The sequence below is a fragment of the Cyanistes caeruleus genome, chromosome 6, assembly GCF_971803275.1.
Source record: "Cyanistes caeruleus chromosome 6, bCyaCae1.hap1.1, whole genome shotgun sequence".
In the NCBI taxonomy this organism is placed as follows: domain Eukaryota; kingdom Metazoa; phylum Chordata; class Aves; order Passeriformes; family Paridae; genus Cyanistes; species Cyanistes caeruleus.
This window is the reverse complement of record NC_141706.1, coordinates 5,408,186-5,421,777: the sequence shown is the minus strand read 5'-3', so window position 1 is coordinate 5,421,777 and position 13,592 is coordinate 5,408,186. Positions and strand designations below refer to the sequence as shown.

Below are 13,592 nucleotides of genomic sequence, written 5' to 3'. Positions count from 1 at the left end.
ACTATAAGGAAAATTGGAATCTAATCTGTTCCAGAGCTGGGAGACCTCTGTTTTTAGGTAGCTGTACTCGTCACAAACAAGTACTCCTCACATGGCCAGGTGTGACAGCAGCTTCACTGCTTACACTGACCCTCTGTCAGCACAACCACCTCTCCTATTCTGGTCTCTGAACACTTCTCCACCTACATCCTTTTACATCCTTTTTCCTCAGGTTTTCAGAACCATCACAGACCAGAAATACAATATACTGGCAATTTTAATAAGCTGAATTTATTACATCCTTTGTTTTTCAGAAAAGCCTTGGTGTGGAGAGGCGGAAGAGCAGAGGTGACGAGGAGGTGGAAGAGAACTGCACAGCTGAGCTGGAGGAAAAGGGGAAACAGCCAAGCCTCCAGGATCACGGGGCCTCCTCCTCACAGCAGCTGCGAAGTGGGAAGGTCCAGCCTGCCCAGAATGGCCAGAAGGAGGAGCAGAGGGGAATGAGGGACTGCAGCACAGAGGTATCTGTGGCCAGTGCCGGGGACTCGGAGCCAGGGCCCAAGCCAAGCAATGAAAGTGTTGGGGAAGATGCCAGCGGGAAGCCTGGCACTACTGACATCTCCCAGGAGAAGGAGAGCACTGACAGCACTACTTCACAGAGCAGCCTTCAGAGCACTGTGCAAGGCAGCAGGCCTGGCAGCAAGGAGACCTCGTCACTGCCCGTGGGAGTGAATGTAGATGGAGCTGGATTGGAGAAACAGCCAGCTTCAGAACAGGAGTCCTCTGAGAACTCTTCCAACAACCACGGAGGAGAGCTCGACACAGCAGCAGGAGACAGACTGGATGCAGACCAAGGACAGCTGGTGAGCAGAGGAGGGGAAGAAGTGACCCAAACCACTGCTCTTGAGGGACAGGCGCTTGCACTGAAAGGAAGTGAAGATGCTGGAGGCACTGAACACCATGAACCTTCACCCCAAGGGAAAGCCAGCTCTGATGGGACTGTTGTGCCTGAGCAGGACACGGCAAAATCCCAGTCTGGGGAAGGGGACCAGCCTGAGGATTGCAAGGACAAGGACAGTGGGGACACTCACAACTAGCAGATTGTACCGCCTTGCCTGAAACATAAGGTGAGTCATCTCATTAGTGCTCTCAGCCATAATACAGGGCCACAACTCCATTTTCTGTGGTACAATAGCATCATAGCAGGTAACTGTTATGAAATGTTCATTAGCAGTGCTATGGATCTCTAAGGTAACTAAATCTGTGGATCCCAAAGTCCTGGGGAGGAATGGAAAGCCAGACAGAAAATTTTGGACAGAAAACTGGGCTGGTAAAGTTGGTTGATGGGACACATTAGTTAGGGCACATACTGATCTATTCATGGGAAACTGTGACCTTAGAAAGGATGGGAGGAATAACCTCACTGGGATGAGTTTATTTCTCTCTCTGGGGTGATCACAACTTGAAGTCAGTGTGGTCCTTCCCCAAAACACTTGCAAAGCCACAGGGGCCCACCTCATGGGCAGAGCTTGGGAGAAGGTTGATTGTACGTGGGATTTTCTTCCCAGCAGAAGTTCTGTGAGTGCTGCACTTTGAATTACAGATGGTAACCCTAATGCGCAGGGCAGGGTATAAATACACAGGGTGAGATGATTCCTGGTGCAAAGGCCCATGAACCAAACAGAAGGGAGGGAGGACAGAGCCAGTTATGGAGCAATGCTCCAGGTTGCACACAAACAAACAATTTTCTTCCATCAAGGCAAATGCAAAACCAGGAGATGGAGCAAAGGATGACAAGCACAAAGGTAAGGTAGAAATTAGGAGGAAAGGGAAGGGAGAGGGTAGGGGCTCTTTGCAAGGTGTGTTTTTTCCAGGCAGTGTCCCACAGAACAGGACATCACACTGAACAGAGATGGGCGTTTCCAGAACACAACACAGCTTGCCTAACACAGGAGTGGCTCTCAGGATACTCCTGCCTCTCTCCTTCACAGAGACAGCAGCTCTGTTCCATAAGTAGGCACTTGAGGCAGTGAGTTTCTCAGAGCCAGACAAGCAGATCCCCCCTCCAAGTGCCTTTCCTGGATTCCAGAAGCTTTTCTGCAGACCCTACACAGAAGCGTGTCCCCCGGTGCTGCTCAGTATTCCTCCCAGAGGTACAAATGAGCTTAGGGATGAAGTGGCTAAGCTGCTAACAAAGACTTTCCCTATAATCCAATCCATACAAAAGGCAGGGAGAAGTGCAAGCGTCATAGTGATTTCTAAAAGACAAAACATCAAGAACCAGCAGGAGCTGGTTCTATGTTTGAGCTAAAATTCCTTCAAGTGAGGGAAATTAATTCCAACAGCATTTAGGAGAATGTTATGAAACACCTGGATGGACATAGTGGGAAATTACTGTCCAGCCACGCCTCTCCAATTTACCAAAATTCCCACCAAATCAGAGGATGAAGGAATTAATGACTATTTTGCTCACTCAGGATAACTTCAATTAGACACCAATTAAGAGGAAACAATAAATTAGAGTGGTCCATTTTCATCTCAGTGATGGAGATTCTCATGGTTTGGTAATAGGGCCCTGAGTCCACTTCAGAGCTCAGCAGGTATATGTAACAGCTGGAAACATCTGTACTCAGTGATAATGATGTGCTGGCACCCTGCCCTGTTCGGGGGCTCTGTGGGGCCCGTGTCCCACTCACATTAAATGCTGATCTCACATCCCTTCCTGCACAACTGCAGCCCTGTGCAGTCACCACGTGGGTTTCCCAACTCCCCCTCCCAACCTCTATTTATGGCACTAAAAATCTCCAGCACCTTCAAATCAGTGGGAGATGCTGTGCAGAGAGTGTGGTGGGGCTTTCATCCTTCGCTTCAAACAACAAGGAATAAATATTTACTCCAAGTGCAGGACTGGAATCCCTGGAGAATGTCCAATAAGTCCCAGAGAAGTAAACGATACACAAAAACCACAAAAGCTTTTCCCTGAATTCTCTTGAGAAAATTAATCTTAACATCTTTAGAGAAAATGCAGCTGGGGGTAGATTTCCAGAGCAGCTCCAGGGATCTGACCTTGCAGCACTGGCTGACGTAAACAGGAGTGGGGCAGGCAGGGCCTGAGTGCTGCAGGACAGAGGAGGTCAGCAGAGGTCGGCTCTGATGCAAACCAGCGCCCAAGGTTGGTGCAGGAAGCAGCACAAGCAGAAACCAGCACTTCCCAAACCAGTTGCGGAGCTGCGGAAGAACAACCAGCTTCCCTGAGGTTCAGGAGACAGGAAGATACCATCTGCTGGTACGTCTGGGGAGTTGGCCTAGGATTGGCAGGGTCAAGGGCTTGCCTTGAATAGCATTGGCTTCTCTGGACCTTCCTGCAGCCCACACCACCCTCTGGAGCCACGGGCATCTGAAATTCCCAGAGCACCTCTGAGTACCACCTAAGTGGAGAGCTCAGTCTTTATGCAGTCAGGGAGAGGGATTTGACATAGTTGTCCCCATATCTCTGAAGTGATGGCACAACATGGGAGGACAGTATTAACATTGGAAAACAAAGGGATTCTGTGAGAATGGTGTAAGGTGCACAGGGAAGGCTCCAAGGCTGTTGAGGGAATGTTGTTTTTTCTAGGAAGATGAAGGCAGAAAGCAGTGGAATTGTGATCTCTGTAGATACACATGGGTAATGAACACCAGGAAAGGGGAAGAAACATCCAAGCCAGAACACAGTGCTGGGGCAGGAACCAATGTCTTGGAGAAGCCCAGGAGTAAATATGGGAAAATTAGGAAAAGGTGACTACCTGCCAGAGCACTTGGAAGCTCACCATGGCTGAATCCTGAGGGGCACTTACTGGAGCTTAACACATCTAAACATAACTCAGGGCTCTGATGGGTGAGCTGCTGCCATTCCAAACACCAGGAATGGAGCTGCTCTCATATCCCAGTCGTTTCTGCTATCCCAGACCTTCATCAGCTATGTTCAGCTGCAGCTTCAGGGAGTTCTGTACATCCCTCCATCACGTGGGGCCTGACCAGTAGGTCCCACAAGGACCTGCTGTTGGCTTGGATCCCAGTGACATCCCCCAGCCAGCTAGGCTGGGAGGTGTGAGACAGATAGCAGTGATCTGCAACAGTCCTCTCCTGTGACACTGACACACAGAGGGAATTCTGCCACCACAGAATTCCCATTCTGCTGGCACGGCCCAGGAAGCACATGGGGGCATTGCTGCCCTGAGCCCCAGCCCACAGCCAGCCCACAGCTGCTCCATCTCCCACTGGCCCTGGAGTTCATATGGGAAAGAGGATACAGTGGGAAATGTGTGAAAGGCTAATCACTCTGGCTAATTACCAAGGGAAGTAATGACTTTAAAGCCCACCAGTGTCTTGGCTGTAAAGACTCACTCACGCATAGGAAGAAGATGTGTGTATTGAAAAGGATAATACAGCAAAGCAGGAAAGGGAATTGTCTCCTAGCACTGAAACACAGTCAGAGCTTTCTAAAAGCATAAGTGATCAAATAGATCCACAACAGGGAGAACTCATGCTGGGGTCAGCTCAGATTCATAAACCAGATTACTTTACAATATCTGGACCACCAAGTGTGACTGACAGTCTGCTTTGGCCCTTCCCAGTCCCATTAAATCCCAGTGTGTTGCCACAGCACTGAGCAGCTCTCAGCAGCAGGACACAGCCAGCCCTCACTGCTGCATGCAGACAGGAGTTAAATCTCCAGCAACAATCAAAAAACTCAGCTGTACAACAGCATCAGTTGTGTCAGCACCTCAGGTCTGATTTCAGTGCAGTTCCTTATTAAATATCTGTGGCTGTGTCTTTAGATGATTCCTTGAGAAGTTCCTTTTTTATGCAAGCCAAGCTTCCTGTGGTCTCTCCTGCTTTTGTAGGATTTAATCTTTTTTTGGGGTTTTGTTTTAATCCCCCTCCCTGACCTTTCTTGGGAGCTTTGGGTGCTGAAATCTGCATCAGCAAAAGGCACATCTACAAATTTAGACATGGATGCAGGAAAATGCCAGCTCAGCTATTCTGAGCAGCACCCAAGCATCTGGCAGCTAGAAAAGAATAAAAAGTCTGCATTTCCCAATTAAAATCAGCATGTCTGGGTCTGGAAAGCAGCTATAGGACAGCAGGCTCCACTCACAGGATAGTTTTTCATTGGGAAAAGCTGATTCAGCCTCTGTCCTTGGGGTTCACAAATGCTGCACACCCAGGCCAGGTTCACCAGTAAGGATCACAAAGCCCTACCTGAAATCAGCTTCTTCTCTTGATGCTCCAGGTGCTGAACTAGAACACACAAGAACATGTCAGGATTGTTGTTCCTGAGATATAAGGGAAGAGTAAACTTGATGGATCCATCCCAGAGGAGGACTGAGAGTGTTTAATCCAGACTGGCAGAGTCAGCTCATCCCCTGGGCTGCAAAGCCCCCACTACTCCTGTCAGATTTGGCAGCAGGTATCTGGGTTATGCCCCAGTGGTGCCTCCCAAGCAGCCCCAGCCATGCAGGAAGGGCAGGGTGGAACTCAGCAGACATTTTAATTTACAGCTCAGCAGTTCTCTGGAGACTGATAATCCCGCGGCTGTCTCTGCTCTCGTTTCGCAGGATAACGTGCTGGAGGCGGTGGAGGAGAAGAGGAGCGCAAGCTTGTCCTCACTCTTTTACCTTCTATGAAATCAGCTTTCAGCACCTGCCTAGTGCCCTTCAGCACCATTCACAACACGTGGGGTCCCCATCACCACCCCCACCCACAGTTCTGGCATCCCCCTTCCCTATCCGTGTGTCAAAGGACAGGGAAGGGTGCACACACTCCCACCCTACAAAGAAAACGCCATCACTTACCTGTTTGTTTGGCATATATTGCAGCTGCGTGGCAAGCCAAGGAAATGTCTACTGGATGCACTTTATTTTATTTAACTAATTCTTTTTAAACTTATGGCTTGGGTTTCTGGGCACACCCCCCATTTTTTTCCCAAAGGCTGGAGGCACGTGTCAGGGGCTGTGCCAGCAAGTGGAACAGCAGGAAGAGGTGACTGGCAAAGCAGAGGGGTGAGGAGTTAGGGTGTAGTTCAGTAGGTGGGTGAAGAAGTTGTGTTCAGAGCTCTTGTACTACAGGTTTGCACGTGGTTGAAGTGTTGGCAGAGGTACATGGTAGTGACAGGGGCTGCGGGGCATGAGCAGGATGGATGGATGGACAGAGCACTTCTGACAAGCACAGATCAACCCCAGCACCTCCTCCTTGAAGAACCTCCAGCTCTCCTCCCCTTTTAGAGGCTGAGGAGCACATCAGGACAGTGCTTTGTGCCAAGGAAGGTGGCTGCTTGGGTGACCAGATGTGTGCATAACTCAGCAAACTCCACTGCCCCTTCCCAAGCGTAACTGGGCATCCCTGCAGCACGGCAAGGAGGGGGACAGCACAATAATCTTCCTCCTCCACCACACTGCCCAAAGCAGTTGGCAGCAGGACCCGGGCCAAACTGGAGCTGGAGGTCCAAGACTTCATATCAAACATTTTCACCTTCCTGGTAGTGCCTTCCATAGTCTATAAGGGAGTAGGAATCCTCTCTAAGCTGCCCTGCAGACCTTCTGACCTGGCCTTAAAGATACCTTTCAAATGGAGGATCTGGAGGAGCTTTACAAGCACAAACATGCAGGAATTCCAGCTGCTTGGCTTTCCAGTTACAGCAAGCTAGGACCCAGCTGGAATACAGCTACCAGTTAAGGAGAAGGCACAAGGAATAACACAACATAATTTCTGACTTCTGAATGACAGGGCAGAGTGGGCATCACCCTGACTTCAAGGTGCTGCTCTAAATTTGATGCCAGAGTATGCGTCTCTGGGACAGGTATGTGTGGAGACTGCCAGGAATGTCCTGCAGGATGTTGGCTGACCAGGCTGGCAGACTTCCCTGGAGATCAGGTTGGCACGTGTGGACTGAAATACTCTATGCTGCTTTAATAAACTAATATTTGCACAGACAAACATTTGTTTTTCCACGTGACTTAGACCCGTAACACCTATCATGAAGCACAAGCCTGGGAATTTCCTCCCTATGCCAAATTCAGGAGACTTTATTGGCATCACACCAGGTATTATCAAGAAACAGAGCGTGCAGCTTTTGTATTTTATCAGTAGAAACATCTCCACCTCACCAAAGCCCAGACTGAGTTTATTTGGATTTACCCAACAGATAAACAGAAGATTGTAAAACTGCTCCAGGTCCTGGAGCTTCTCCATTGCTTAAGTTAAAGGCTGATTTTCCTTATCTGACTGGCTCAAAAACCTGTTTGCAATTGTTTAGTTTTAAAATTTATTATTATTTTGTACATCAGGTCTCTGACCTGACTCTTGGTCCAGTCAGACTGAGTCATTACCAGCATTTCCCAGGAGCCAGTTTGCCTCATGGTCCATGGAACAAACAGTTTCAGCTCAAGAGCTGTTGCACTCCAGGAGCAGTTGGACACATGGCCAGGCAGGATTTTCACACTGCTCTGGTTCAGTACTGTGTTGAAGAGATAAAAAACCTTATTGCCCTAGACTCCATTCTGAAAGGAAAACCATCACTGGTCCTCCATTCCCTCCTTTTTTTCCTTTCTTCCAAGTGACTTTGCAGATAATGATGCCCAGGAAAGACTGAGTCTGATCCAGGCTCTGAGGATGGGACTGGACAGGTTGTGCCTGTTCTAAGTGTATTTTTTCCTGCTCATTAACACTTTGCTCAATGCACTTTGTTTGGTGCCTGGGTTGTGATTTTTCAGACAACTGTGGCTTAGCTGTTTCTTCTTTATGGTGAGAGAAAAAACTGAAAAGTTGACAAATCTGATGTAGAGGGATTATTTATATGAAATAAAAGTTGGAATGAGGAAAAACCTCCTGTTTCTTACTGTTTCTCATTTACACGTGTAGAGATTTCCAAACTGAATCAGTAATGTCTGCTTTTTAGAGCAACAGCTCCAGTTCAGAGCACTGATTCCTTCAGGAAACACTGAACTCCTGGACTCGGCTTTCTCACCACAAAAGCTCCCTGCAGTGATGCCAGGAAGATGAGGATCAATTCTTCATTGAGGCACCAGAGCCACCATCTCATCACCACTGTACTTTTCTTGAAAGCAAATATAAGGGCAGCTCACAGACTTCAGAGCCACACCTGCCTGCACAGGACCCATTCCTTCCCAACAGTGGCTGGTAGCTCAGGGATTTGGTGGAAGTTGCTGCAGCTTTTCCAGACACAAGGGAAGCAGCAGCACTCCCAGGCAGAATGCTTTTTCCTTCAAACTAAAGGATCAGCTGGCCACTAGACCTTGTTCTTTTCCTTAAAAATTTACAATCAGTTGCAATACAGCAACCCTGTAGCTAAAACTTCCAGAAGTGATCCCAGACTAGTGAGTCAGCTCTTGCATAAAGGATGTAATTTAAAAAAAAGAATCAAGCCAAGGACAAAGCTGCATTTGGATAAAGTTGGAGGTACTTGCTTCTGAAGCAACTACTGAAGGAGACAATAACACAAAATCCTGACAGCAGTTCAGCTCTCCATTCCTGCTACAAGTCCAATACATGGTAGCAGGAGCACACACACAGACCACTAACCAGTAAAGGCCAATACAGAGTCTTTAGATATAAAAATAACAGAAAATTTCACTGGTTTTCCACAACAATCTTCCTCCAGATAAACTGGTTGCAGGTGGCAGAGAGCACTGGCACTTAGCCATTGAATTTGTATTTTAAATGCATAATACAGTAATTAGTGCTTTTCAAGTCAATGAGAGGCCCAGAACAGCAGCAGGATACAGCACTGCTGGGAAGTTTAGGACATTGCCTGCTGCCTTCCCTGGAAAGGTTGCACAGAAACAGCTCAACCAGCTCCCAGGCTCTGCAGCACTGGCAGGTAACACTGGGAAGTCCGTGGCTGATTCCTGCTCACGCCATCCCAGTGCAGTGACACAGCACCTGGCCAGCTTTCCCTAAACTGCCTCTGAACACCTGTGGAACAGCCACAAGCCAAGCTTCATCTCCTTAGCTTCATGCTCCAGCTCAGCTATGACTGTTACGCCATTCCCCTCGCTGTGTGCTCCAGGACTCAGAGCCAGCCATTGGTAACACCCCCTTGAGCAGCCCACCGAGATCAGCTTTGACTTCTCTGAGGGAAATCCCTGATGCCCAGAAGCAGCCACTGATTTTGTTATCATCACTACACCACACAACTGCTTTTCAGCTACGCTCAGGGATTAAGTCAAGATTCCCTGTCAGAAGAACTGCACAGGAATCTGGGATTAAGATGACGTGCATTGCATCAGATGAGCCACCAAGAGAATGCGCACGGGGAAAAGAGAGCTTTTAGAGATGGAAACGTGAGCCAGCTGCTGGAGCAGATTATATGCTCCAGTAACTCTTTTTCCTGTTATTTCCCTTCTGGTCCCTCTGCACGTGAGTTACACTAAATGCTCTCCTTGGACAAACTGGGCTCATTGGGACAAGACCAGTGTGCACAGGCCGAGGGCAGGTATTAGATGTCTATCACAAAAGCAAAAGGCTTTAAGGTAATTCGCTCACATTTGAGTACCTCCTTCGTCCAAATGACTTCCAGACGCCTCCCTTCCTCACTGATGTGCACACACTGGGAATATGGCACAGCTCTGTTGGCAGGTGACATGCAGGAGCACAGTTGTGTGAAGGGAATAACCCTCCCCAGCAATTCCAAGGAGTCAACATCTTGAATCACAAGGTTACAGTAATTTCTACCCAGGAAGCAACTCACAACCCTGTGCCTTGTCTTGCCTGATACAATCTATCAGACTAAGTGAACCACAATTTTATTATTTTTTTGAGGAGCAATGAAGGGAAAGGGTGAACTGGAGCTGAAGTAACACAACAGATGACACAACCATCTGCCTTTTAAACCTCAGCTTTACCCCAGACTGGTGACTGCACCATTTTAGGGCTCTAAAGCAATTCTGTTGAGATGCAGATGACTCTCTCAGTACAAAGATGGCAACATAATGCAAAAATTCCCAGTCCAAGTATCTATTGCAGCCAATCTACTTACAAAGAAATCCCTAGTGCCCTGAATTTTAAGTTAGCTTACACCTAGAAACCAGTCCAGATGAGCTATTTTTCTTACTCCAGTATTTGCAAAGTACGCTTAGTCACCGATTTCTTCGACAGTCTGTCATGATGAGAGTAAGAAGCACAGCAACGGGCTCATTACAGGCTGACAACAGCTCCCAACGGGAGCACATCTGCCTCCGGAGGGCTATGATTCCTGGCTAGGAAAGGGATGGGGAAAAGATTGTAGCTGGAGAATATGGTTCCAGAAGATTTGGAAAACCAGGCTGCAGAAATCACCAAAGGTCCCTGGCCATTAAGCCAGCAGCCCACAACCCTTCTGCGTCTTCCTCAGGCAGATTCCCCTCCCTTGCACACTCAGTACAACCAGAGTGAAGCCCCAGGATGCTCCAAAGCCAGTTGTAAAAGGTACAGAAATAGCAGCATTTCACTGAAATCTGTTTGTCAGCAGAGGAGAAGATGCAAAAACACAGTCTGGGAACTCACCAAGCCTGCACTTTCCTACAGGAATGCAGACAGCCACAACCATCCTCGTACTGGCTCATCAACTATTTTTAGCACCAGAAGGGGAGGCAGCCATCAGTGAAAGGCCTGTTCCCTTTGATCCAGCGGATTTGAGCACTGTCTCTGTCCCAGAGATCCTTTGCTACCAAAACCACAAACCAGGTAAAGAGCTTTAGGTTGTTCCTGCTCCCAAGTACAAGGCGTCTCTCAGCAGTTACACTACAGGTTGGAAGAGGGCCACGCAGCCCATTTAATTCCATTCACTTCCTCTCCCCTCTGCACCATGCAACCAGGCTCTATTAGTCTTCTGAGAGCAATTGTAGTTAAAGTGAAGGATGCCAGGAGGCCCTGGGCACTCAGCACAGACTGGATGCAGCGTTCAGAGACGCTAGAGTCACCAGCTCCAAGCTGCAGGCCAGCAGCAGAGAAATCCCAGCATCCATGTCATTGCACGCAGCTTTATTTATCTCCAAAGGTTTTACAAGTTAAACACAAGCTCCTTCTCAGAGACACTTCCCAACTGGTTCTGCATTTAGCACCCGAGCTAAGGAGCAGACTAAACTCAACTGGCACCACAATGAGCCTGGTTTCTCTGTCGCTCATTCCTCCCTTGGGTAGCTGCAGGAACTTTCCCCCACAACCAGAGGTGTATCCCAAGGCCAGCAAATGGCATTGCTGTCACCAGGACCTGGAACTGCCGTGGGCATGAGCAGTCCCACAGAAAGGGATCAACACACTGCGGGCAGAACCATCAAAGGAACACAATTCCCCACTCACAGAACAGACACCCGTGGGGCCCGGAGCCAGTGCTGCTGTGGGACACTCAGCCTTCCTTCCACAGATAAACAGCAAGAGCAGAGAAGCAGCTCGGGAGGTGACAGCTGCAGGGCACCCATCTGCTGACACAGTGCTTCCAGCACTTCCACCTGCCCCGCAGGAGGGTGGCAGCAATCCCATGATTTTGGCTAAAGTGACTAAGCGGGATCGTTTTATCCTTCCCACCAGGTTTTCGTTCCAACAAGACAAAGCCTTCCCTGCACGCTCCCCAGAACACTGGAAAGGAGGGTGAAAAGGTCACAAACCACTCTCCTTTTACCTCATTTCTCCCTACAAGCCCTCTGGTCCTGGTTCTACCTTTCACAGATGCTGTAAAGGCAATGCCCAGCTGAGGATGCAGCCTTAACAAACCAACACAGTCTCAAACCCTGATTTTGATATGAAACAGCTCTTTTCAAGCAGCCAAGTGCTGTATTTTATGGTTCCTTTGTGATCTGCACAACTGAAATACGTACGCCACGTTACAGCACATTTGCATCCCTCAGCAGAAGGAATCTGAACTGCTGTGATTCTTTCATAGGGATGCAGCACAGCCTGGCAGCCTCACAGATTCAGCCGAATTCATCCATCTGGAAAGCAGCAGCTTGGAACAACATGGCTCTTAGAGTTTCTAGTTTATATCCCACATCCCAGAGTCATTAAAGGCCATTTTTTCACACTGTTCATCCAGGAACAGAAGATTTCTGAGGACCACAGGGCAGGAAACCAAGGAGCTGGGAGTAGAGCCTTCCTAGGACACAGCAAGAGCTGCCTGGCCCAGACCTACCCTGGTTCCGCATGCCCCAGAGGTGCGGGGATGATCTGTAAGCGCTGCCATCCCTTGCAGGCAGCAGCACGCGGGTTCAACTGCGCAGCAGCTCAGAGCCCACCAGCACCCACCGCCACAGCTCCACCTGCTCTGCCAGCACAGATCAAACCTTTCCAGCACCACTGCTTCGTTTCCACAATTAGCCACGTATAGAGGTTTCTCCAGCCTCACCTACAGAGACCAATGACAAATGAATCAACATCATATACCACAGTTGCCCATTGCAGTGGCCAAATTTTTGCTACTCAGACCCCTTCCAGTTCAGCAGTCCTCCTCCCACCACCGAAGAGAACATACTTTGTTACAGAGACTTTCATATTGGGAAAATATTTTAATATAGTAAACAAGTCAATTTACCTTCCACATATTTTAAATAAGTTTATGCTCATCGTTAAACAAAACTGTTTTTACTTCAACAACGGATTACAGCCTCTAAATTCGTATTGTTCCCAGCTGATCCTGTAAATAGCGAGGAATTTTGGACACCGATATCCTTGTATAGGTAACAGACTGGCATAAACAGCGCAGGAATTCAATGCGGGTTCAAAGGGAGAAGCTAGCCCTGGTGAGGAAGAAAACGAAGCCACAAAATTCCCTTTTGAGGAAAAACCGGGGGGAAAAAGAAGATACCGCAGTTCCACCGAGTCCAAACGGGGCCGAGTCAGTCTCCAGGTCGGTCTCCGGTCAGTCTCCACGGGCGCTGCACGGTGCCGCAGGGACGGGCGAGCCATCGGTCTCCATCCTCGGCCGAGCCCCGCGGCCGCATCCCCGGCGGCGCGGCCTCCCGCGGCCCGCCCGGCTCAGGGGCTGCCGGCGCCCGGCCCGCTCCCAGCCGCGGGCGGGGGGGACGCGGCCGGCGGGGCGGTGGCGGCGGGGCCGGGGCCGGTGCCGGGGCCGGTGCGCGGCGGTGCGGGCGGAGGCCCCGCCGTGGGTCCGGCGGGCGCGGCGCGGAGCTGCGCGGGGGTGGCGGCGGCGCCGGGGCCGGGGCTGGAGGAGCCGCCGCTGCCGCGCACCGGCTGCCAGATGAGGCTGTAGTAGACGGCGAGCACGATGGCGGCCAGCGAGACGGAGAGCACGTAGGCCAGCACGGTGGCCAGGCGCACCCACTTCTTGTTGGTCTTGGCCGCCATGCGCGCCTTCTTGTCCCCGGTGTAAGTGGCGGGCTTGCCCCGCTCCGCGCCCGCCTCCTTCTCCTTCATGGGGGCCCGGCCCTTGGCCCGCTGCTCCACCGAGCCCTCCGTGCTGGCTCCGGCCCGGATCGGCCGCCGCCGCCGCTCAGGACATGCCGGTACCACCCGCGCTGCCGCCGGTGCCGCTGCCCGCGCTGCCCCGCCGGGGGCGAGGGGCGGAGCGTAGGGGGCAACCCCGCCCTGAGGGGTGGGAACCACAGGAGGGCAGGGGAGGA

At 50.2% G+C, this 13,592-nt stretch overlaps 2 protein-coding genes across 25 annotated transcripts in view; one reads left to right on the top strand and one right to left on the bottom strand.

Annotated features, from left to right (window-relative positions):
- The window catches only part of CCDC9B (coiled-coil domain containing 9B), a 57,951-nt gene extending 50,107 nt beyond the window's left edge, over positions 1–7,844 (top strand). For 21 of the 24 annotated variants that reach the window (XM_086894627.1, XM_086894623.1, XM_086894634.1 and 18 more), the window contains 2 exons: positions 294–1,106; positions 5,580–7,844. In XM_086894627.1, the coding sequence (XP_086750753.1) occupies positions 294–1,076 (783 nt within the window). In that variant the 3' untranslated portion in view covers positions 1,077–1,106; positions 5,580–7,844. Of the gene's footprint in view, positions 1–293; positions 1,107–1,738 lie in introns of all 24 variants that reach the window. The other 3 variants (XM_086894621.1, XM_086894644.1, XR_015288491.1) reach the window with 2 other exon arrangements.
- A 4,996-nt stretch (positions 7,845–12,840) lies between these two features.
- Positions 12,841–13,524, bottom strand: INAFM2 (InaF motif containing 2). Its single transcript, XM_086894646.1, has one exon. It carries the CDS (start codon positions 13,384–13,386, stop codon positions 12,988–12,990), a length of 399 nt encoding a protein of 132 aa, XP_086750772.1. The 5' UTR covers positions 13,387–13,524; the 3' UTR covers positions 12,841–12,987.
- Positions 13,525–13,592: the final 68 nt, after the last annotated feature.